This window comes from Echiichthys vipera (genome assembly GCF_963691815.1).
Source record: "Echiichthys vipera genome assembly, chromosome: 17".
NCBI classification, from domain to species: Eukaryota; Metazoa; Chordata; class Actinopteri; order Perciformes; family Trachinidae; genus Echiichthys; species Echiichthys vipera.
In genome coordinates, this window is record NC_139842.1 from 12,515,552 (window position 1) to 12,541,019 (window position 25,468).

General features: G+C 42.5%; 1 protein-coding gene across 1 annotated transcript in view; it reads right to left on the bottom strand.

Moving 5' to 3' along the window:
• Positions 1-279: 279 nt before the first annotated feature.
• Positions 280-25,468, bottom strand: part of prkar1b (protein kinase, cAMP-dependent, regulatory, type I, beta) — a 65,311-nt gene continuing 40,122 nt past the window's right edge. The window contains exons 4-10 of the mRNA XM_083930896.1: positions 25,114-25,175; positions 21,577-21,623; positions 18,182-18,340; positions 12,840-12,900; positions 10,025-10,146; positions 2,480-2,561; positions 280-1,755 (exon numbers count right to left, since the gene is read on the bottom strand). Of these exons, the coding sequence (XP_083787022.1) occupies positions 1,583-1,755; positions 2,480-2,561; positions 10,025-10,146; positions 12,840-12,900; positions 18,182-18,340; positions 21,577-21,623; positions 25,114-25,175 (706 nt within the window). The 3' untranslated portion in view covers positions 280-1,582. The remainder of the gene's footprint in view (positions 1,756-2,479; positions 2,562-10,024; positions 10,147-12,839; positions 12,901-18,181; positions 18,341-21,576; positions 21,624-25,113; positions 25,176-25,468) is intronic.

Sequence of the window (25,468 nt, forward strand, 5' to 3'; positions counted from 1 at the left end):
GTTTGCACTTCAGAGAAAGACAAGGGAGATGAATAGAGATATAATATTTAACGATTAGGAGAAGAAGGGTGCGGGCATGAGAGGAAATAAAGGGAAAGAGAGAGAACTAAGCCCAGTCAGGAGAGGAGGAGAGGATGCCAGAAGTTGGGATAAAAGAAGGACAAATGTGAAAAAAAGTCACATTCACACAGGGAAAAGGAGGGGCAGATGAAGAAAAAAATAAGGACTCATATTAAGAGGATTTCAGAAGCTTATCTTTATTTGCTCAAGATGGTTTGATAGTTGAAAGAAAGATGTACACACAGACAGAGAGAGAGAGAAAGAGAGAGAGAGAGAGAATATAGAAAGATTCTTTTCATAAAGTCCCATTATATACAAGTCTCTGGGTCAGTTGTGCAATTTTGACAGATTACAGTAGATCAAAGGAAAGCAACACAAGTATATATTTTAATTATTTCTTTTATATATATGTAACATATAAGTCATGTCTTAAAAACAGCTAAATCAAACTTTTGTATTGACCCAACGAACAAATGAACAAACAAACAAACTAACTCTAAAGTGGTGCAAAAGCTTTCATCTAGCCGTTTAACATAGGCATCAGGAAAGACGTGTGTGTGTGTGTGTGTGTTGAGGATTCATATAGTCCTGAGACAGTGTAAGCATATAAACCATGGTTGCGTGTTTCAGACTGTGTGTGTGTGTGTGTGTGTGTGTGTGTGTGTGTGTGTGTGTGTGTGTGCGCGTGCGGACCGGACTGATAACACTACTGCTGCTTTGGAATACCACAGCTCACAGATCAGACTGAACCGCCTCCAGGAAATATTGGGGCAGTGAGGATTTCTTAAGAAAAAAAGCAACTTCTTGGTTAATTTGGGCTGGCACACGCCACATAACATTAAAATCTTAACAACCCCCCAACTGATAAAAGCAGTAAAAGCACACTTTAAGAAGCACTAAAAAAATGAATAAGCCAATAATTTATTTTTCTTCACACCTCAATCTATCTAGGTTTTAGGGGAACTGAGCTCTGTGTAGCACGGGTCTGATTTGACCTACATATGGCATCACACACACCCACAAATGAAAAAAAGGCAAACAGCCAGCGAAAAAAAGAAACGTGTACTCACTTCCTCCCGCTGTATGTAAACATGACTTTACGTCCTACTTATTTCCTGATTTCATCTGTACCCTTCATAAATTCATGAAAGTGCAAACGCCTTTCTTTATCAGTCTAGAAGCATGCATCATATACAGTTGCCACACTGTGTATATGACTCATTTACAGTATATAATGACTTGAATGATCTCTGTCCCTGCTCTGATTTTTACACTCCTGCATGTTGGTTTTGACATAAAGCTACGTGACAGCACAGGTCAAGTCAAAGTGCACAAGATCAAAAGAAAAGCAACGCACAAAAGTGGGGAGAGAAAAAAAAGGCAGGTAAATGAGCGCCCTGTAGTTGTGGTTGTAAAACCCATGTCCTGTACCCTGCATCCTCACCTCTTCCCACCCACAGACCCAATCTCTGATGCTGATGCTGCCCACCCCTGCTGGTGGGGGCCCAGGTGGGCCGACCTCTCACACTGTGAGGGAGATGAAGCTGTTGTATCTCTGGATGTTCCTCTTGAGGATCTCTGAGCACGGCCCCAGCACACGCTCGAAGCGGGGCCTGTCCAGCTTCACACACTTGAGCGGACCACGGGCGACTACGGTGGCTGCCCTGGGACGGTTCAACAGCAGGGCGATTTCACCTGAAGGAGGAGGGGGGAGAGAGGGTGATGAATTGTTTTAAACATGTGTGAAATAATGTCTTAAATGTTCCATATTGTGAGAATTCCATGTCTTGTCAGATTATAAAGCAGGTTGAGGTGGTATATAAATATATTCGGACACACACTACATTTACATAATCAATCAAGAACCATTGTCAATTTTTTTTTTCATAATTTGTATCAAAATGCCCCACAAAATGCCTTTTCCAACTTCTCAAATGTTAATATTTGATGCTTTTCTCTGTTTAATATGATTACAAACAGAACATCTTTGCACTGTTGGGTCAAAAAAAGACATTTCATGATGACATTTTGGGCTTTGGGAACTTGTGACTGACTCTTAATCACGGAGATAATCTGTAGATGAATTGATAATGATTATTATTAGTTGCAGACCAACGTCATTTTACAGAAAAAATCCACCTTTCCCATCATTGTATCACACTATCATCTAGACTCCAGTTAATTCAAACGTTTAAGTGACAAACAATTGCTTAAAATATTTATGCTACAGATCATTGAAGTGACCAACTTTTAATCTTTCTCATGTGACAAGGTTAATATTTTATGTTTCTAACTTTATACAGTATTTTAAATGCTAAATATCAGGTGAAATGTAAACCAGTTATTGTTTGAATCAATAGCTTTTCGTGGGGGTGCCAAACTGGGGAGGGAAAAGGCTTCATTGGCCAGAGTTACTCACCAAAGTAGTCAGAGGGTCCGAGGCGTCCGACCTCCACGTACTCCTCGTTGTCAGACCTGCGCTGCAGAACAGAGGCTATTCCCTGGAGACAGGAAAGAAACGACGGAGAGTTGGAGGAGACACAAAAAAGACACAGACAGGAGGAAGAACAGGATGAGAGGGAGATAAATAGAAGGAGGGGGGGGGGTGTAGTTGAAGAGGGGAGTGATGGAGGAAAGGAGGAGGAGTTATTTAGCGAGGGGCTGAAAATCATCAGGAGGATTAAGCCGAGGAGAAATTCCTTTGCTTCATAAGAACACAGGTGCAAAGGATTTGGCCCACTTTCCTGTGGGACGGACACCTGTTTCGTGAGCTAGAAACACAAAATGACCCAAACTCAGATATTCCAACGTGGTGTGTGATATACTTTCTGATTGGTTCTGCTTTATTTCCTCCAGAGTGTAATAAATACAAACATCTAAACCCGTAAGAGGCTGAACTGACTCCTCAATGTCTCCATCACATAATCCCCTTGATCAGCATTCACTCACAAAATGGAAACAGTAACGTCTAAGCTCCGATCTAGTGTCCCTAAATGACCCTAAAACACTAACACACTTTCATGTACACGCTCCAAAACTTAGTATGATCCGATCGTAGCTAACCCACTTAGTCCGTTGTGCATTTGCAAACACACAGAGCCAGGCAGATGGATCCAGAGTGAAACACAAACTTGCACGCAAATACACGTACACACATACAGTGAGAAATTCAACAGCTGATGTCTGCTGGATAGACTGCCTGACTGGACGCTACGCATATTACCATCACCCGCTGGTTGCTGTTGTGTGAGTGAGTGTGTGAGTCATCTAAAAAGTATAATGCAGGAAATTTGATTTCCGTTCGCTCTGCCCAACAGATGATCTTGCTGTCGTATCTTGCAGCTGTTGACAAAATCTGTGTGTGTGTGTGTGTGTGTGTGTGTGTGTGTGTGTGTGTGTGGAGTTGTTCTTGATGCCTTAGATGCCCACATTAACACCAGACAACGCATTTCTCAAAAGCAGGCCCATGTGTGTGATGGGGCATACGTTTGGCGTGCAGATGTTGAATCGAAGTAGAATATGTGTCCTTAAAGGTCGCATATTGTTAAAAGTGAGATTTCTGTCTTTTTGATTATTATAAAGCAGGTCGAGGTGCTGTATACATACAAAGTAAAAGTATTACACTCTACAGAGAAATGCACACAGCCTGTATTCAGAAACGATGTCTTTAAAAGACTCATCAGGACTTTTGTACGGTTGTGATGTCACAACTATACTACAGTATACGGTATATAGGTAGAAAGTTCAGCTACAGTAAATGCCTTTACAGTCATTCCCCGGCTGCAATGATGGGGCAGAGAACCAAGAGCGCAGATGCGGAGGAACACTCAAACACTGACCAATCAGCTTTTTGGGGAGGGGGTCTTGAAGAGACAGGCGCTAAAACTGAGTTATTCCGACAAAGGTGAATACAGGTATATTCAGGCGGACTGTATGAGGAAAGTAATCTGTTTATTGAACATTAAAGCATGTGAACATGTTCTAGGAGAAAGCCAAAATACAAGTATGAACCTAAGAAATGAGCACAATATGGGACCTTTAACGTCTCGACATTTACTGCTGTAAATTGGCAGCAGGTAAGAACTCAGCAGGGGGACTTCCCAGCTTGTCTTGGACCGTGTCGTAAACCAGACTTGACCATTTAAGCACTTTCTCACTGTCTCTAATCCTTTTCTGTTCTCTCTGCTCCTTCTGCTGACTAGGCTAATAATGCTAAATATGAATATAATTAGCTTTAATGAGAACTCCAAAACTGCCAGCCCTTTACTACAGGCTTACAAAGGTGAGACTGTATGTCAGTGAAAGGGATATGTGTGTGAGTTTGTGCTTGAAATGAACTCTGTGGGGCATCGCGTGTGTAAGATATGACCAAAACTGCCCTGTACTGCCATGACCACCACACACATGATGCAGCAGGGTGAATTTAGCTATGGGGTGGGAAAGAGGGCAGTGATAATGTAGCTAACCAAGATAAGCGTTTTATATTGATGTAGATAAATCATGTAAATGTCAGTGTGTTTTTTACTTCTGCGAGGCTTATTTGAGAAAATGGCGAGTCTTATTATGAGTACACGTATGCTTCTGTAAAAGTGACATTTATTGTTTAGAGACTGCTGCGACTGTCCAGTAAATGTTGAGTGTAGATGACGTCCTGACCTTATTCTATTTTTTTTATTTTGTTTTGGCTGAAGGTTGGATGCAGGTAACTTTCTGTGTCGGATGTTCTGGGTCCTAATGCTGCTCCAGCCTGCTGCCCAGCTGGATATGAGCAGGAGGAAACAGCGGCAGAGAAGAGGCTGGTGTTTCACGGTTTACTTTTGTGGCAGACTAAAATGCTGTTATCCTGACCAGTGAGGCTTTTCACTGCATATGAGATACAGTATAGCATTTAAGCCCCAATGTGAACACAGTGTGAGGAAGAAGAGGGTTACTACTGCAGCAAATCAGAGTCTAAGTCACATACAGTAGAGCAAGAGGGATATTAAGACACGTTTACTCCATCGGACTGATTTAAAGACATGGGATAAATCTGCCTTTATCTCTATCCCTCTCCCCTAAACTTCTACCCTTCTCAGGGCCTAGGGGTTAAGGGAACCTTACATGTCTTAGCCAATCTCCGTATCCCATCATTTCCTATCAACTATCTGCTGTCAGAGATCAGTAAAAAAATGCTTCAAAAAAACCTTCTCATCTCACAAGTCTAATGCTTCATGTCTATCATGGTTTACTCACTAAGTCTGTTTCTATTCACATTTTGTTTTTATCAATGTCAACTTTTCCACCCAAGTGTAAAAACCTTTACTAATATTTTGACTTTTCCCGCCTAAATAAAGGGGGACCACTTTTATTGAACAAGCTGTTTGAGTGCAAAAGTGGTATAAAACAGAGAGAGATGTGAATGGGGGAAAGAATGAGGGGATGGGGCGTTGAGGCTCCAGTGTTTACAACCAGTTGATTCCTCTCCTTTCCATTCATGTCCAAACAAAGAAAGTGAGACAGCGCAGCACCATCAAGTACAGTAGTTCATTCGTGAACTCTCCCGGTGTGGTCCAGATAACCATCGGGCACTGTACCATCTCAGGGACAGCACTCTGCGCCACAGATATTTCTTTTATAAACATCGGAGATCCTCTTCACAGCACTGCCCGACGCAGGGGGAAAAGACAGAGAGAAAGGAAAGACAGACAGACAGTATGTATGATTGAAGTCACAGAGAAATAGAGTGAGGAAAGGATTGAATGTGAGCCAACTTAAAAGAGCAAAAGTAAAAAAGAATCACTACTACCTGGGATTATTGCTGGTCAGGTAACTCTTCAGTCCTTAACCAAAATGCTTATTCACACCCACTCGTACGCATACCTTAACACACATGCCACACGCAGAGTGTATCGAGTTCGGCTCGTGTTGACATGTCAAAATGTAGCGTCTTGCATGTAGGAAGTAACAACCATTGGATCAACAACAGGCACTCAAAGAGAGAGAGAGACAGAGACAGGCACGAGTAGAGATGGAGGAAGAAAGGTGATATCCTGAGTAGCCTGTTCACAAGGCCACCCAGCACCAGCAGTGTCTGTACCTTCTCACTCAAACATCCACACACACACACACACACACACACACACACACACACACTCTCACTCACTCACTCACTCACTCACACTCACACACACTCAAAGAGGCCCAAGAGCTGCTTTTCAAAGAGAAAATTACTCAAAAAAAAACAGTTTAACCCAATTAATCAAACCCTTTGTTCTTGTGCCCTCAAAAATTTCTTCATCCACTAACTGCATCGATCTTCAGTCTATAAAAGCTGAGTTGAGCTCCATTAGTTCAATTACATTTTAGCACATCCATGTAGGTTACAGTAACAGCCGATATATGTTATACAACCCCCAGAGGGTGTGACCCACAGGGACCATTTACATCCCGAGTGTGATTACTTTAGTGCAGGGTCTAAGATATATGAGATAACCCATTTAGATGCTTTTTAAATGGATGACGGGATGATAGGACAGAGAATGGCACAAGGACTAACAGCCCTCATATGATTTTACTTCATTTTCATCCTATCCCAACAGGTGGGCGTCAACTCGAGTCATAAGTCTGTTTGACTTAAAAAAAAAACCAAGTACCTCCCCTTTTACATTACCAACAATGGCTCATGATTTAAAGATTTAAAATAAGATGTTCGACATTTAACATACATGTTAAATTGTCATTACATTAACGCAAAGATACATCTGAAAGGGGGTTTACTTGTGACTTTGTCCCATCACTGCTAAAAGGTTAGTAGTTAAGAAAACTGAAATGAGAACAGTTTTGTTTTCGTTCAACGACCTTTTCTTCCATGACTGAGTCAAGACGATGACGAGACGGCACTATATTCAATAGTCAACATCCTTCACGAAAAAAACAAGACAAAATGTAAAATTTTCACCACATTCCACCTTGTCTTCCCCTCTAACTCTCAAACGCACGAACGCATGCAGACACACACACACACACACACACACACACACACAAACACACGCCGCCAGTAGCACAGCACTCATGCCATCTCTGTCCTCGTCTCAGTCCTGCTTCAGTTGTCTGTTTCAAACCTCTCACTGATGTCTCTGATGCTCGAGTGTCCCTATCCCTTCTACCTTTGTTTCAAATGCAGTATTTTAGGTGGCCGCAGTGAGGGTGTTGGTTTGGAGCATTCGGGAGAAAGAGTGGGCATCATAGATGTGTAGGGACATAGGTCCTGAAGAAAGGAGGAAACGGAGGAAAGAGAGGAAGGAGGGGGTCCAAGGGAAGGTGAGGGCTGAGTCTTCATGGCCCCGGAGTTCTGTAGAGGCTTGTTTGTACAGTGTGAGAAAAAAAATGTAAACATGTCACTTTTCATTAGGGCCCCATTCCTCCCGGCAGGCAAAGAAAGTGATGTTTCTATACCTCCCTTTTGTTAGTCCTCCCCATCAGCAGCATGTAATTAGTGATTGTGGGGTTTGTCTTTGGCTTATGCCACGAAACCGCAGAAACAACAAAAGAGTGAGAAGAGACAGAAAAAAACGAGAAAAGGGGAGGCGAGGGGAGTGAGAATGAGGGGAAACGGGCGAGTTCTGATTGAACAAAGCACTGACATTTTAACCTGGTATAAACAAAAGAAAAAAAGGTGTGCACATGAACAAAAAGAAGAGAGGAACGTTGATTGAGGAAGAGTTGTTGTGAGACTGACAGAATCCTTCTCTCCGCCTTACTTGTGGTCCTTTTTCAAAATCATCTTCTCTCTCCCTAAATGTCCCTCCCTGCCCTCTTTGACTCATCCTTCCTTCCTCTCTTTCTCTCTGTCTCTCTTTCTCTCGTCTCCCTCCCGGGAGGCTGGGTCTCCTGACCCCGTGTGAAAGTCAGCAACGCACATTCCACCACAGTCCACCCTGCTCTGGGAAAGTAAGACCATGCTGCACGAGACGGAGAGATAGAGAAAGAGAGAAAGAAAGTAAGCGAGAATGAGAGGGACCGAGCTCCGAGGAAAAAGGAAGATAGACAGGAGAAATTGGGAAAGGTGTCATGAATGAGACAAAAACTACTGTTGAATGAGACTCACAATATCTGGTACGATTAAGACTCCATCCCTGTCTCTCCTCCTTCTCCTCTTTCTGCTCCATCTCTCCATCCTATAATCCCCCAGATTCCTCTGCATATTTCGCCTTTCTCCTCTTTCTGATGTACAAGTCTCACTTTGATGAGTCATGCATTGCCAGATCGGTAACTGCTATATTTGTGTCCTAAACCCCAATTGGGGACATTTTCTGCATAACCAAACTGGCTTTTAAAGGATTTCTGCAGTTTCAGGAGGCTTCAATTGGAGGCTTCAAACTTGACCAACACTGGTTTCATAATGTGAGCCGAACATAAGATATATCCAGTGCCATCTATAAATGTTTGGACAGGAATAGGTTTTTTTGTTGTTTTGTACCATATTGGATTTGATATGTGGCAAGTAAAAGAAAATCGTGTTACTGTTAAAACTTTACTTATGTATAAAAAAAGCAAACAAATGCACCCTTTCTCAATTTAATACACTCCGCACTTTTGCCTCTACAGCCTTACTTTATCTGGTATAACCAGTAGCTTATGGTGGCCAATGTAAGCAAAATTTTGATATATGCTTCTGTTTAACTTACTTTCACTGGATGTTTTAACATTTACCATTTCCCTTAAATGTCACTTGTAGCCTAAAGTTACAAAGTCTCTAATTTATCAGATGAACAATGTAGGAAGTTTTGTAATTTTTATAAATCTTTATCTACATTCTTTGCAATTAATGAGTTCCTGTCAACATGCCTTCCCTGTTATGCTCTTTCAGGTACTGTACTGCTGCCCTTCAGTCCGGTCTTCAGCAACTTAAACACGGCAGGTTGACAAACTTACTGCAGTGTGACCACCATTAAAACTCTAGACCATGCCAAAACAGTACAAAATATATAACAATCCAAATACTTAGGGACTGAAATGTGAAGAGAAGCCTAACTAGGAGAGTGAAAGGATGGATGAAAGAAGGATGGAGAGGAGGACTGTTGTGCTGGAGGGGCTCGGGTGGAGAGAGAGAACCAGAGCGAACAGACAGAGGGATAAGGCACCTTTGATAAAATCCTCTGCTGACTTACTGAAACACTCCCATGCACAGTAACCAATGTACTGCTCGTTCGGGCTACTGTTCGATAGACAGAGCAACTGATGGAGAGACTAACCTTCAAGCAAGTCTGAGAATGAGATTGGAGAGCAGGAGGCCCGGGCAAAGCCCCCACTCCCCTCTAGAGAGGGCCCTCTTGACTTGACCCTGGTGAAAGCTTTGTAAGTATGGAGTTAATCAAAAGTGTGTTAGGATGACAGGCAGGGGGGCTCTTCATGAAGCCGCGCCAGGGGCCCCCAGTTCCACAAAGCCTGCAGTGTGAGGGGGGCAGGAATCGTGGTTGTGTGGACCGGGGCAGGGGAACACCACTGGGTAGTCTGTCTGCCGGTGGCAATAAACTGGGATCAGTTCCGACCTCAGCAAAGAGCCCACCAACGTCTTTGCATGATGACATGTACATCAACCTGCATGCCCTTCTGATGACACACACACACACACACACACACACACACACACACACACACACACACACACACACACACACACACACAGTCTTGGGCCCCACACGTAAGGCTTACAGGAAATGTGACGGTAAAAGAAAGTTACCGCACATCCTGCCTTATAGTGCTACTACTACAAGACTTTACTACAAGACTTTTATCTCTCTCTCTCTCTCTCTCTCTCTCTCTCTCTCTCTCTCTCTCTCTCTCACTCACTCACTCACTCACTCACTCACTCACTCACGCACGCACGCACGCACGCACGTACGCACACACACACACACACACACACACACACACACACACACACACACACACACACACACGTAGGTCCTCCTGCAGATCTTACCTCTGTAATGATGAAGAAATCATCACCAGGTTCTCCCTGCACAACTATCTTTTCTCCGTCCTCAAACTGAACGGGCTCCAAAGCATCGGCCACAGTCAGACGTTCCCACTTATCCAAAGACTCTGTGAATGGAAAACGCACGCGGATCAGTGAGAACAATGTGTTATTTACACCAATGAATGCAACAGTAGACACGCAAACATGCTCTATGTGTTTATGTGTGTTCCGCGGTCTGAGAGGATGTCTCCTGCTCAAGTCCAGTAAGCTGGTGGGAACGATAATTCCTACCTTGGGCTAATCCAGTCATTCATCAGGGACCATTACATATCAGATCCCCCTGTCTTCTCCCTGCCCTCATGGAGCCTCAAGGAGGTACAACACCTTGAAACTAATCCTAAGACCTCAGATCAACTGATTTTGGGGAGTGGTGAGAAGAGCTGTTCCGTGTCTGACCGTACAATAACAGAAAGATTTAATATTTTAACCCGAAGACAGACGGGGTAAACTGCTGTAAATAAGAGCATCTGCCTTGTGCTCGTAAAAGTGAATATGCACATGATGTACTTAGAGCATAAACTATAATCAAATCAGTATAAAGTGTAGTACAAACCAATGTGGGAGTAATGTTGTTACATCTTAAGGGTTAAGAGGAGCTATTGCTGCTGGATTCAAAATGAATATTTCCCCTCTGTTATTGTAACATGAGATTTAGTTACACTCCAGGGACAGACCCTAAGTGTACAGTTTTTTAATAATAAAGTTAAGATTAAATGAACCTTAAATGGGGATCCAAAATCATATTAATGGGACATATGCTAAATCTCAGGTTAATACTTGTATTTTGAGTTTCTATTAGAACATGCTGACATGCTTTAATGTTAAAAAAAACACATTATTTTTCTCATACTGTCCGTCTAAATATACCTGTATTCACCCTCTGTCTGAAACACTCTTTATAGTGCATGTCTCTTTAGGCCTCCTGAAAAAAAAGTGCAGCCAAGTAATGACTGTAACGACACTGTAGTGGCACTTTCTACCTCTATATGTGACATCACAACCGTGCAATAGCCCTGACGGCTCCTTTAAGACACAGTTTCTGAATACAGAAATTGGCTCTAGGAATTTTAAAATCCCCCTAAATGTACAAGAGAACTGGCCATTTGTGAAAAAAGGCCCGCCAAAACCTGAGATAGCATCTATCTTGTTCAGTTTTTGTTGATCCTGAGAGCCGGTGGCGGCAGCTGTCTTTCCGACTGTCCACATGTACAGTGACGTGGTTAGCCCAGGGATATTTCTAGAAGCTGTTGGTATTCACACAGAAACCAAAAACACAGACGGTCACACATCTTCACTGGGAAAATTGTTCCAACCAGAGGAGTTTCGAGCAACTCTGAACTATTGATATTTATAGAAAGACAGGACCCACTAATAACTAAATACCTCCACATAGGAGATTCACCAAAGCTCACCTTCTTCAATCTGGTAGATCAATGTTGCCTAATCTTAACAGTCTATACGTCTACGTATGGGATGTGAATACCTTCAGTGGAAACACTCCTCATCTTTAGTTTTGTCTAAAAGATGATTCAGTGTTTTTAGAGGCGTAACACTACAGCTCAATGTCTTTGTCTTAGACAATTGTCTCCTGATGTGCTCAGTAACTGATCCCAGTGTGTCTATTCCTGTGTGAGAATGTGTATGTTTTTAGGATTAACTAAGGTGATGTCTGATCAGTTGGAGGTGTCCAGTGTCCCCTCCGGTGGGGCCGTAGTGTCTGCCGGCCCCAGATGGATGTGCTCTGTCTGACTGGAAGCTAAAGGCAGCAGGTCCCATAGAAGTGATCCTTAACAGCTCGGCGTGTAACATGATACACAAATGTGCCGACTGAAGAACCTACATTTAACGCTTCGCAGAGCCTGCACCCACTTGGATAACCTTGCTACACACATACATATTATGCACACGGGGATGTGTGACAAAGAACATGTTGTTTCCTCCCCTCAACCTAACTCCTCTACATCAAGGGCTTGTACCCAATTTCACGGCTATCTCAAAAATCAAAGACAAACAAAAACACTCCCGCCTACCACCCCTCCTCCAATTCACAGAGGTGGAGTGGAGAAGCGGAGCGACAGAAAGAGGAATGAGGAGAGGAAAAGCACTTGGAAGAGGGAGGTGGGCGTTTGAATACAGGCCTCGACAAGGCTGTCAAAAAGGGAAGAAAGGAAGTGAATGAAAAGAGAGTGGATCTCGCAGAGACGTTCTCCTAAGACCTGAATTGAGTGTATGTGTTTACTCAGCCAGCTAATAACTCTGTACAGGGGGCATGGCCTTTAGTCTATACACCACACACACACGATCAAGTGGAAGGGGATGAGATGTCAGTTCCAATTGCAACTCGTTTTGAAAGTCTGAATGAATCTCATTCGCCGTTCCACCGACGGCCTGAGTAGGCCGGTGTTATCCAAATTCCAGTGGGGAAAAAGAGAGGATTATCTTAACTCCCTATTCTATTAATTGTCCACGCAGCAACACTGCAGAATGTGACTGGCTTTAGTATGAACAGTGCGAGAAGATTAGAACTGTACACACAGACCATACTCAGCTATGGGCCTTTTCTGACAAGGTGCGCCTGTGTTTATGTGGGCTAATCTACAGTATATGTTGCACCCTGCAGATTTAACTGCCTGCACTCTGGACTCTCTGACCTGCTGTTTAATATTACTGCGAAACATGGCATACACGTGAAAACACACAAACACCAACGTATTTCAGTATGTGATACATTCTTTTTTATTCATATTCATAGACTTACCAAGGATGGAGACCTTGCTGAGGAACTCTTCGTACATCTTTCTCTTCCTCAGTGTGCTGCCCTGTAAGACAAAAAGAGGAGACATTTACCATTAGATACACACGCTCTCTGAAATTGTATAGTAGTGCTCCACAATTATCATAAAATTATAATTGCACAAAAATATGATTATAATGTCTTGGTTTCAAGAAGAGGAACTGATTTTAAAGTAGTACTTTGAGCAGTTAAAATTGAGAGCTCCATTAAATGAGAGACAATGATCCTGTTTTTGGAACTGAAACATAATTTTTTCAATATTTCCATTTATTACAGTTTTGTTGTCATTATGTTTATACAGCAACGTGTGTGTGTATACATGTATATATATATATATATATAAATATATATATATATAAATATATATATATATATATATGATCTAGGCGTCTTGCCGTCATTGCAGCCGGGGAATGACTGTAACGGCAGTGTAGCAGCACTTTCTACCTATATATAATATAGTTGTGATATCACAACTTTACTGATGTTCTGACGGCTCGTTTAAAAGCACAGTTTCTGAATAGGGGCTGTGTGCATTTCTCTGTGGCACGAGCACTTTGATACTTTCAAATGATTTATATAGCACCTCAACTTCGGAAATCTTTTTTTCTTTACAATATGGGTCCTTTGAGGCTTACTCAAAATGCAGTGAATATTAGCAGTGCCACATTACAATATAATTAAATAATAAATGGGGACATTAAAGTCCAAATTAAAGTATGGGTTAATTTGTCACTAAGTTCATAGGGTCACACTTACAGAGGTGTGTATGACTTTTGTGGTAATGTTCATTGCATCTGTGTGTGTGTGTGTGTCTGTGTGTGTGGCCCACCCCACCCACCAGGCATGGGGACTTTCCCCTCTCTGCCATGAACATCAGGTGCTTCCTGACAAGTCTAGACCCAGAGGAGAGGACCCCTTCCCCTAACAGCATCTCTCCTTTTTCTTCTCCTTTATAGCACAGAACCGCTCGGAGAGAGCGGGAACATAAAGGGAAACAGAGAGAGTGAGGAGAGACGATCTTGTCCGCCCTGTGTCTGCCTCTGCATATGGAAATGATATATTGAGGCTTGGGGTGTCTTTAGTTCATAAGTGCCTGAGTCCCGCTGCTGCCTCTAATTTCATATAATTTCACATTTTGTCTTAAAAGGGGAGAAAATGTTCCCAAGTGAGCCAACGTCAAGCTCAAAATCGTAAACAACTTGATTAAAGGAATTCTAGCCTGCATTGCCTCCCTCCTGGATAAATGATTCAAGTGTGTGTGTGTCTGTGTGTGCATGTGGTGTTAGCGTGTGTGAGCGGAGCGTGTAGTCTGTTTTAAGTTCTGCCACTTATGTTTCTTTGCTGTCTCTGCAGAGACAAAAAATCATGCTCATTAAGCAAGCAAATACAAACACTCCCACATGTATACTATACCTCTAACACAATCTCACATGCACGCACAAACACAAACACACAGACACACAGACACACAGACACACACACACATGCACCTTCTACAAAAATGTTGAGTTGGTCTCCTGATTTCATAGCCTCCCCATAGAGCTCCTCAGACAGGCTTGCTGAGCTTAAAGGCTTACCATGCATACACAACATTACATTACACAGCAGGTCTGATTTATGCGATTGGTGTAGGAAGGACTGGGTGGGCCAACGCAGGGGTTGACCGGGGTGGATGGAATGAAAATGATACTTTTCTAAGTTTCTGATTCTAAGATCTCATCCTTTATGTTGTTGGTGCACATCTTTTTTCTCTTTGCATTCTTTTTTCATCTGTCCTTTCTGTCAACTTGGGAGGGCCGTGAGCACATGTTTCATGTAGAAAAGTCGCCTACTCCTGTTGGTCATAATGTGTTCGCCCGTGTGTTCGCCGTGGTTAAAGATGAACCAGCCTCTGTGTCTGCTCCCTGTCTTTGAGGTATGCTCATCAAAGAGTTGAGGTGTGGAGCGAAGCCAGACTAAACCAACCGTACCTTACGCCCCATCCCCGTCACCTTCATCTCTGTCCAATGCGAAACACATCCCTCCTGATTTCTTGGTATCATTTCTCCTTGTCTCCTTTAGTCTTATGTTCTGTTTGTTGACAGTGGTCTGTCAGTTTGTTAATGGCTTTGTCTGTAGCTGTGTGTACTTAAATAGTAAGATGACACAACAACGTGGGTATTGTACGAGTGGCGGCAACACAATGGAGAGAGTGTGTCTATCACAGGGAATGGCATTACATTGTTTACTAAATGCACTCCTGGATGAGAATGAAAGGAGGAGGTGGGTGATAATGAAAGGCCGTTTTGGCTCTGATTGTAGATGACAAGTTAACAGACGTATTCATATTTTCCACCACTGAGCATGTTGTCAACATGCTCAGTGGTGGAAACAGCTTCAAGACCAGTTGGATGGACTATGGACCAGACTATGGCATGGGTATGTGTCATTTTTTCCACTGGATGGAGATATAAAGTCCAGGTTCAAGGACAACAATTATGGATGATGGAATTAAGTAAGTCTTTTCATTATAAATTGATACATCAATTATTTTTTTCGATTAATTGATTAATCGATCAATTGGTATGTCTCTGAAATCTATCAATCTAATAATTGTGAAAATTCCCTGTCAAGTATTCTGAGGGTCCAACGTAATGTCTTCTCAAAGACACAATCCAAATATTGTGTTACTTTCATTATCAAACTTTGACTCCAAATTCCAAAAAAACTTGGATTTTTATGTCACAATGGACTTACCCACAGATAAATTAGCACAATGCTTTGTGAACTTCACTGAGACGTCAACATGACTCTAGACAATACAATTAATCAGAACATATCAACTTATCTGCTTGACTGTGAATGCACAAATGTTCAGTCAAGTCCTTAATTGGACTATGTGGAGATCCAGCAGAGAAGCAGATGTGAAAACACTGAAACTGATGGTAGCTCCCTGCAGCACACCTTCCCAAGCGCCTAACTAGCTGCAGACCCAAGCACTCAGCATAATTTTACTGGGAAACACACACACACACACACACACACACACACACACGTAGACACACAGAGAATGCTCATTGTGTTGGCCTAAGATGTTGCCAGAATACCACACTTTATAAAAACAGCTTTACAAATCATTGACAGCAATAATTAACTGCAGGTTTAGATCATTTAATTCTGCTCCCCTCCTGCTGCTGCTGGAAGGAACAGGGGAATAAGAGAGAGAGAGAAAGAAAGTGTGTGTGTGTGTGTGTGTGTGTGTGTGTGTGTGAGAGAGAGAGAGAGAGAGAGCGAGAACCCTCTCAATGAAAGGTTACCAGGGCAGACTATGCCCTCAGTTCAACTATGTGCCTGAAGAGCTGACATGAGTGCTGGGCAGACCAGTGCCAACTTTACATTGGCCTGAAACGTCTAAACACAGACCTTCTTCCATCACTGCGGGTTCAAACACAAGCACAATATTCACCGCTGATGAAGGCTTCGGTGCACACAGGTGTTTGGGGGAGGGGTTAATTGGAGGCTATATGTAATTTATTCAGAGCAAGGTGAACATTTGAGGAAGTATTGGGTCGGGCACAGAGACAGCAATCAGTTACTCTAACAACACCCAGAATGTGTGTGTTAATCTGTATGACAGCTAGGGCAGAGCACCTTGTGTTTCTAGTTTAAACATTTAGACATTCCTTATAGATAAGCTCCTGGAGCTGGAAGTGTGTTGAGGCATTAGGCTTGACCCTCTCTCTCCTCCACAGCCCTTTTTTTCTCTCTTTTTTTTCAAGCAACAGAACTAGAAAGACATTAAAAGGGAGGAAACACGCAGAGGTGGAGGTGGTTGGTTTGTGTGTGTGTGTGTGTGTGTGTGTGTGTGTGTGTGTGTATGTATGTGTATGTGTGTGTGTGTATGTGTGTGTGTGTGTGTGTGTTTGTGTGTGTGTGTGTGTGTGTGTGTGTGTGTGTGTTTATTTTGGGTATAAAAATGAAAGCATTTAGGTGTTTTTAAGCAGTCTTAAGTGGTTGAGTGGGAGAAAATGCAAGTGAAGGACCACAAATGATAAGAGTGTAGAGAGTCTACTACAGTACATTCTTAGTGCGTGTCCATTCCACAGTGTTTTAGTGTTGTGTCGTATTATGTTTATGTTTGAGGTCTGTCATTGTGCGTTCTCCTGGGTGCCAGTGACATCATTATCTGTAGTGTACTGAAAGAATATTAAGGATCGAACCAGTAACTACTTCAGCAGAGATTTAACACTTTGATTAATTGAATTAAATGACAAATTACTCAAAAGTTAACACTTGGCCTTTTAGAGCTACAAGTTGAATTGTATTTCTATTTGAGTATTCAACATTGCCTGGAGATTAATGTGACACAATACTAATTAATTTGCCTGTAGGTGGCGACACTGATGTGGCTGCTACCGCTATTAATTTTCTTTACAATCTGTGGTACATGTTGGCAGGTGGTGGACTGGTCTCACTGCAACCTGTTCAATGTGAATGTGTTTGTGGGTGAGTCACAAGACAAGATGCACATAATGCAGCCTTCATATTAATTACACATACTTTACCTTTCAAACACTCAATAGCAAAAGAATTAACACATCCCTGTGGAGTTTTTGACCTCTAGTAATGATATGAAGCTGTTATGAGTTGGTTGTTTATCTTGTGCATGCGCAAGTGAAGCGGTACACATTCCTGTCAATTGTTTCATTGTAAGGGTGAAGGTAAATGGTAAATTGACTTATTACTTATATAGTGCCTTTCTATTCATCGTACCAGTCAAGGTTCTTTTACGCTACTTGCCAAATTCACCCATTCCCACAGGCGTTCACACACTGATGGCACCAGTTTCAGGAGCAATTTAGGGGTTCAGTGTCTTTCTCAAGGATGCTTCAAAATGCGGACCAGAGGAGTCGGGGATCAAACCGCCAATCTTCTGATTAGAGGATAACCCGCTCTACCTTTACCTCTGAGCCACAGTCACAGTCACCCCCAAAAACCAAGATGAGCTGTAATGCACCAGCAAAGACAGAAATCATGGATGTACTGTTTGCAGGAATTAAAATGTGTTGAAAACTCATCTGCAAATGTTTTATGAGGACGGACGTATGTTCAACATGTTTGTTAGGCCTCAACACTCTAAACGTTAACACAACTTTTGTTCGTCTACAAGAAAATTCCAAAGGGCAGCTTTAATGCTAACTTAAAATAACAGCAACACAACCAGGTTGCAACGCAGTATTAGCCTGGGCATCAGTATGTGCAGCAACTGCAGTGAGTCAAAGTGTATTCTGCAGTAGTATGAGTCAGTGTGTCGAAGTCCGTACCATGAGGATGCGCCGGTAGCTGTCTCGGTCGATGCCCCATAGTTTAAGATCGGTCTTGGCCTTGACGGTGGCAGCTCTGGGAGTCCCATAGATCAGGGCCAGCTCTCCAAAACTACCTCCTTCTCCAATACTGGTCACCCACTCCCCGTTCACATACACCTGCAGACAGAACAAGAAACACAGTGATGCTTAAATGCTTCTGAAGAAGGTAAATCATTGGTAGGTAGACTGTGTCTCTACCCATCCTGAGACAACTTCTCCAATCCTTCTTCTTCCTCCTCTCCTCCCCCTCTCCCTCTCCTCAGTTTCCGAGTAGTTTGATACGCTCACTCCGCTTGTTCCTAAGTATTTGATCCCGGCTAAGCCCTCAAATGAGAACCTTTAAAAGGCCTTCTAACCCTCTTTTCTCTCCATCCGTCGCTTTTATTTCCTCTGCCCTTTCTTGTTAGGACCTTTCCTTTGATTTTGGAATGATGAAGAACAGAAAGCCGTGGTAGACTTTCTTCTCCATATAGCTTCTTGCATGCTTGTTAACCTACATGCACACGCACGCACATGCACAGCTCTATTTAGACTCATTCATTGAGACTCATTCATGCCGTCTCTGGGGCCGTTACGGTTTCACCTGTCGACACACTATCCACTATCTTGTTGACTTAATAACACAGAGAGAAAGGAGAGTGAGGGAGGAAGGGTCTATCCCTCCGGTGGCTGTGAATTGCCAGAATTGTTGCAAGCCATTATCCAAGGCTCAGTGTAGACCACAGGGGACTCATCCTTTACTATAAACTGGTGGCTTCAAAGAGATGCAGAGTGCTGGCTACGGTTACGTCAAGCTTAGAAGAACAATCATGTGAGTGTTGCAAAAGTGTTACATCAGAGCATACAGTACAGGTAATGGTATTTTTTCAGTGCAGAGCTAGACATCAAGTATCTCCTGAGCTTCAAATCTTTGTTCGGTCTTCATTGTTGTAGATCTGATCTCATGAGGGTGAACACACACTTTCATGCAGCTCCTGGTCAGGTAGAGCTTTTCAAATGCTCAAACAAACAGCATTACATCCTAACTGGATCGGGTACGGAGGAGAAAAGCTGGGGCAAAAACCAGAACAACCTGCAAGGACTGAAATTGAAAACACTTGTACCGTATCGAGTCAGCAAATGTGAGTAAAGGTAAATAGAGTTCATAATGACACAATTCAAGTCTTGAAGCATGTTTGCTGTCTTGCAGCTGTCACTGAGTTTTCAACATGTGTGTGCCTGGTGGTGATTAAGAAGCAACAAATCTAAATTACTGGAAGGTGGATGAGCAGGCAGTATTGCGATGTATTTCTGTCTGTAGTTACTTGGCGTGTGTTCCTCTGTGCATGCCTGTGGGCTGCGTAAGTGTGTGAGAGAGAGGGCCTGTCTCTATTTGTTGTCTATTTGGCAGCAATTATTTAATTTCATTCACAAATGCCATTTCTACTCTAATAATAATAGGCATCATCTCCTGCAATAAGATAAAAGAATGAACTTGCTCACAAAATGCCAGATATAATCATGTCTGATCAATATTCACTCTATAACTCCCCCAATTGTATTAGCAGTATATAAAAAACATTTTATAATACACTATAATGTAATTGTAAGCAGATATAAAGATGATTCTAAAGTGTTTGTTTGTGTACATAGTAAGTATAACTTCTCCATGAAGACATATTTTACAAAATTACAACTGTGTCTTACTATGTTGTCATTTATTATCTGTTTACACACCAGTCAACAGTTATGGGGTGCCCACAGGAGGAGTTATAGATGTTTACAAATACATTAATAAACACTTATATCAGCTAACTAAACTAAATATAGTAAGTTATAAACTATTAATTAGATATATGTCTACTGAGTGTCTCGTATATGCTAAATATGGGATCTTAAAGTAGAGTGTTACCAGATATTCAATATTTAATTAAAAAAGCATTTTTTTCCCAATAAGATTAACTTTATTTTTCTGATATACCCATATAAACACAGGCCAATGTCTGTAAGTGAATACATTTGTGTGCAGACTTGGAGGGGTGTTTACATCAGTGGCAGTGGTTGTCAGCTTTCAGGCAGTTTATGGGATGCCAGCAGATTTACACCCCCTGTCTAATGAGAGACATCTCCACACTTTAATAACCTCGCCACTGAGCTTGAAGTAGTTAAGCGCCTGAGCTGTGGCTGGGAGGCAGCAGCTGCCGTAGAGAAAGAGGGGTGGATTGTAGGGAGAGGTGAAGGAGACACAGATGAGCACATGGGCTAGGCAAAGGATAGGTGTCTCCCCCCAACTTGGGTGCAGAATGATGGGATCCTGGCTGTGGGAGCAGATGTCTAAGACTCACTGTTGGCAGAAAGAATGAGATTGAAGTCCCAGACCACAGCAGGCCAGACGATAAAGACACAAAGTGATGCTGCAGGTGCTGGACTGAGCTCCAGAGCAACTGCAAATCTAATATAAATAATATAACAACAGTATTATTTTGCAAGCAAAAATGCAAAATGTGCAGGATTTACGGTCTGAGTTATGGTTACAGATCTTAGAGAAAAGAACTTTTCAACACACTGACTAGCTGAAAAGAGACAAGACACAGAATGGAAGATCAGTGGTTTCCTTCACTGAATTTCCTATCTTGTACCTCATCCAAATATAGGAATGAATTTGCACGCAGGTGCCCTAGTGTAGCAAACAATCACAGCCCTTTACTGATTCACCAGAATCTAGAATTAGGCCTGAAATATTACCTCGTCATACGTAAGACATCACATGAAACAATGGAAGTCAAAGTGACGATGCTATCAAGGCACTATCTCAGTATTTATAAACTTCCTTCTCGACTACATCGGCACAGTCGGCCAAGCATGCCAACCTGCTTCTCTTCTCTTGCCCACTGTGTCTGTGCTCACCGCTCTAAGCCGATAAGGTCACTTCCTGTTTAACTTTCCGTCAGCTCCTGTTTTATCTCTCCACTTAACTCTATCGCTCTGCGTCAGGCTTTCTAAGACAAAAGATCTTCTCAGTTTGGCCGCCTTCGCAGTGCGCTGGACTCTCTAGCGCCATGTCCAGATTGCCATCAGAGTGGAACCGAACTTTGAAGAGAACAAAACATGGGGGCAATCCAATACAACCTGTCCATTGTTAGAGGGAGACATTGTCTCAACATGAGCGGTGAAGGCTGGGTTTTCCCACTGAGTCAAAATCCTTCTTATGGCCTACCCTTGAAAACAGGCGATTAAGTATGAATATTGGCACGCAGTATACTATAATCCCCTTGGTTTGATCTAGTCAATTTAACTTATAATGAAAAGAAATTACTCTGAAGAGAAATTAGTGTTTTTTTGTATGTGCTTGTGTCTCCATGTCTCCCACTTACGTCCACTTCACCTTGGTCAATCACATAGAAGTTGTCTCCTTCATCGCCTGGAGGGAGAGAGACAAGGAGAAACACAGGAGTTTGTGAGAGAGCAGGAAAAAAGAGTAGGAAAAGTACCTGGAGCCAACAGGAAAGCTTACACTTCCTATTACCTCCACCTCCTGCTCAAGTTCTCAAAGGAGGATTTTTAAACCATTAAACCTAAATGGGTGCATTAAGAGATTACAATCATCTGTCAAACACTTGGAATATAACATTCTGTGAGCTGGGGAACAAAAATAATCCTCAATCTTCTACATAAACACACACAGCACACATTTTCACACACTCTCCTCCTCATTTCTGTCAAATTCCGCCCCTTCTCCTTGATAAAATAGCTGCCCTGCTATCATTTTTCCTTGGGCCTTTATAAATTGTGGGCCTCTAAAAGCTTCAGGGCAGACCCAGAGTCAAAGATGCCGCTGCCTCCTCTGGAATGAATATTTCATTGGGCCTGCCAATATCTCTGTGAAATAGGGCTCTTGCCAGCAAAAAGCAGTACCCATTACTGCTGCTTGTGTAGCTTAATAGTAGTAACACTGAAACAGAGGTGCCTGAGCACGCACAGAGGCAATACCTCAGTAAAGTAAAGAGAGATTCATAGTATGCAACTACAGATGTAAGCTTCATTTATTCTGTTTGAGACATTGTCGCAGCCACACATTTAGTTAGTTATCAAGTAACAGAAACGGAAAATGTGAACAAGAACAAGACTACAAAGTCCATCCATGCTAGTGGCCACACGAGGCTGTAATTCTCGTAAGTACACACAGCAAAAATTGTCAGTCGGATGAAAAATAGTGACAACTTTGGTGTTCTTAAACCATTACCACTAGTGTGAGAAAATGTTGAGGCAATAGTAGGTATATGAATTTTACTGTCTTGCTGAGAGTTAGATAACAAAATCAATACCATTCTCAAGTATGTACAGTAAAAGATAAAGCTGAGCATAAAAACTGACCAGCCTGGTTCTGTCCAAAGGTAACTACATCTTCCTACCAGCAACTCTATATCTCACTAATTAACACATGATCTCTGATGATATTATTTATTTATAATATATATATTATAAAATATATATATATATATATATATGAAAGCCTAAATTCAATTTGGCCATTTTACAGGCGTATATGTGCTGGTATCTACACTGGTTGCATTATAATCCTCCTACTTCATTGGCTCCAGACGACACTATGTCCGTTTGTTTGTTGTTTTGTGTTTCCTACATCTGAGTAGCAATCAAATGTTCATAGCTGGAAACTCAAAATGTTGTCTGGTTTGCTGACTGGTTCTCTGCTGTGTCATTGACAGGGGCATGCTGTGCTTTCAAAGCAAACCCTAACCCTCGAAGCGAGCCATGGGACCTGGTTGTTGGATGTCATTTAAAAGCATCTAGTCTTGAGATAAGGCTGAAAAAATGGTGTTCCTTTAATTATGGTATCCATTACATGGGGCTCAGGGAAATTATAAAAAAGGAACTCTCCCTGCAGCTATACCTCTTACAATAAGACGTAAATACAACTCCATTCAGAGGCACAAGTGGGTGATGATGCATGAGTATACATGACACAAGTATGCATTTTGTGAAGGGTGTGTATGACTGTTTGTGCGTGTCTATGTGTTTTTGTGTGTATGTTCACCTGAAGAGTTGAAAGGCTGAGAGCGCCCTGTGTGTAAAGTTCACAGGAGTTCACACGGCTAATTAATACTGAGTGGGGAGTGCTCGTTAATCATACAGCTCTATTTGTCACACAAAACGCTCCTTGTCTGTCTGATGGTCTGTCCTAGTGGAGACTGGCCCTCTTCTGTCTCCCGCTCTCTCTCCCTCTCTCTCTCTCTTTCATCTCATCTATCTCTCTTTCAATTCCCTCTCGCTCTATCTGTCTTTTCTTCTACTCTTCCTGTCTTTTATCACTGTGGTGCTCAAGTCTTTGTTTTGCAGCCTTCCAATCCCCCTGTGCCTGAGAGTGCAGGCAAATATTTGATCAGAACGTGCAGTAACACACACACACACGCATATGCGTGCATGCATACACACACACGCACACACACACACACAGGCAGGCAGGCAGGCAGGCTCGTGTATTCAGTTAGCAGAGCCTTGTCTCAACAGAAGCTAATTGACAGTAACACTGTTAAGGTTCTTCGGTTCTTTGCTCAAAAGGAAAACATGGGTTACCTCTTTGGCCTCTAAGGGCGCACTCACACTGTCCATCCGTACCGTGCCCAAGGACGTTTCACAGGTAAAGTCTAGTTCGTTTGACCAGTGTGAGTGAAACCGTACCGCGTCTAGGCGGGGGGAGAAGGAGGGGGGGACAAGTACCCTATAGCACGGGGCACGGTATGGATGGACAGTGTGAGTGCGCCCTAAGACGTAATGGACCCACAATCCCTTGCGCCATTAAGCTTAACATGTTCATCTTTCAGTTTTTCAATGTTGGAATTTGTTATTTCAAATTTGGAAATTATACAATGCTCATTTTACCGATAAATGATCTCATGTACAATTGTATATTGTCAGAAACAGTTGATGACATCAAACTGATATAAGATTCGACAAAATATCACAACGAAAATACCTCTATACTCCATTTTGCATGTTATGATAAAGTAAATTCTCCCTTTGTTTAAATACCACTCAAGCCTCAGAGTCGATAACTCCTAGTTGTGTCTAAATAGTGTGTGATGGGCCAGTAGCAGGGGTGTTTTTTTAAAACTGTACAGTAGTCCAGACATTCGCAATGACATCAGCGCCATATATACTGTATACCTCACTCTATAGTGTATATAACAATGGTCGGTCTGGGACTGGGGGCCCTGCAAAGTTAGCTAGACTTATTATCACCAAATTAGGACTGATACACTCCTGGTTGATGTCTGAGGGGTTTGTGGGAGTGACAGAGCGAGTGTGTGTCCAAAAGCCAATAGTCTAAGAGAGTTTGTGTTTGTATGGCATGCTCCACAAGTGTAACCTAAGTGATTTTATGCAGGTGCAAACACAGTATTATCTGAAAGTGGGCATTTGTCTGTAAGAATGGGTGTTTTCAATGGTTTAAATGTGTGATTAAACGGGTCTGTGTCTGTGTATGATAAGAGTTTGAGTGGGGGGTACTGGAAAAATACTGTCTGGCCCTGCTAACCTCTGTGTTCCTTCAAAGTTCAAGGATGGCTTTGACGACTGTGGTTATACAGAAGAGAGGGACCTGACATCTGGTGCAGACTGAGGGAATGTATGAGTGGGGCAAAGAGAGGAAAAGGGAGGGAACGAGGGAGTGGTCGGACAAAATGAACGTGAGCAGCAGTGTAATGGATGCATTCTTAAGAGACGGGCCTATATTCATGGCGGCGCAAAGGAACGGCACAGTCAACGCTCAGAGCGCTTGGTATTTTCCTGACCTTGGAATTCACTTTGCACGTCTGCATGGTATTCCGGTGGCCAGCGCACGGTACATGATTGATTATATAAATTCATCTCGGATAAACGGTTACACATACCTTGCTGGATGACTGTTTCCCCCGCGATGTGGGTGACTGGGAACATGGCATCAAATATGTCACTGAAGGAGAAACAGACAGAGAGGGAGGAGGGAGAAGGAAAGAGGGAAGGAGAACACAGTTATTACCAGCATACCTGCTATTATGGTGAATTACCCCACAGTTCTTCTGAATTGTTTACTCACTGAAACACATACAAGAGTTTGTTGGGTGGACAAGTGGCATGATGATGTCCACTGTATCAACTCTATAAATCGGGCCTAGAGACAGGCCTGAGAACTCTGGATGACCCCAACAACACACACACACACACACTTAAACAAAACACACCCACCTGAATGTGTACACAACTGAT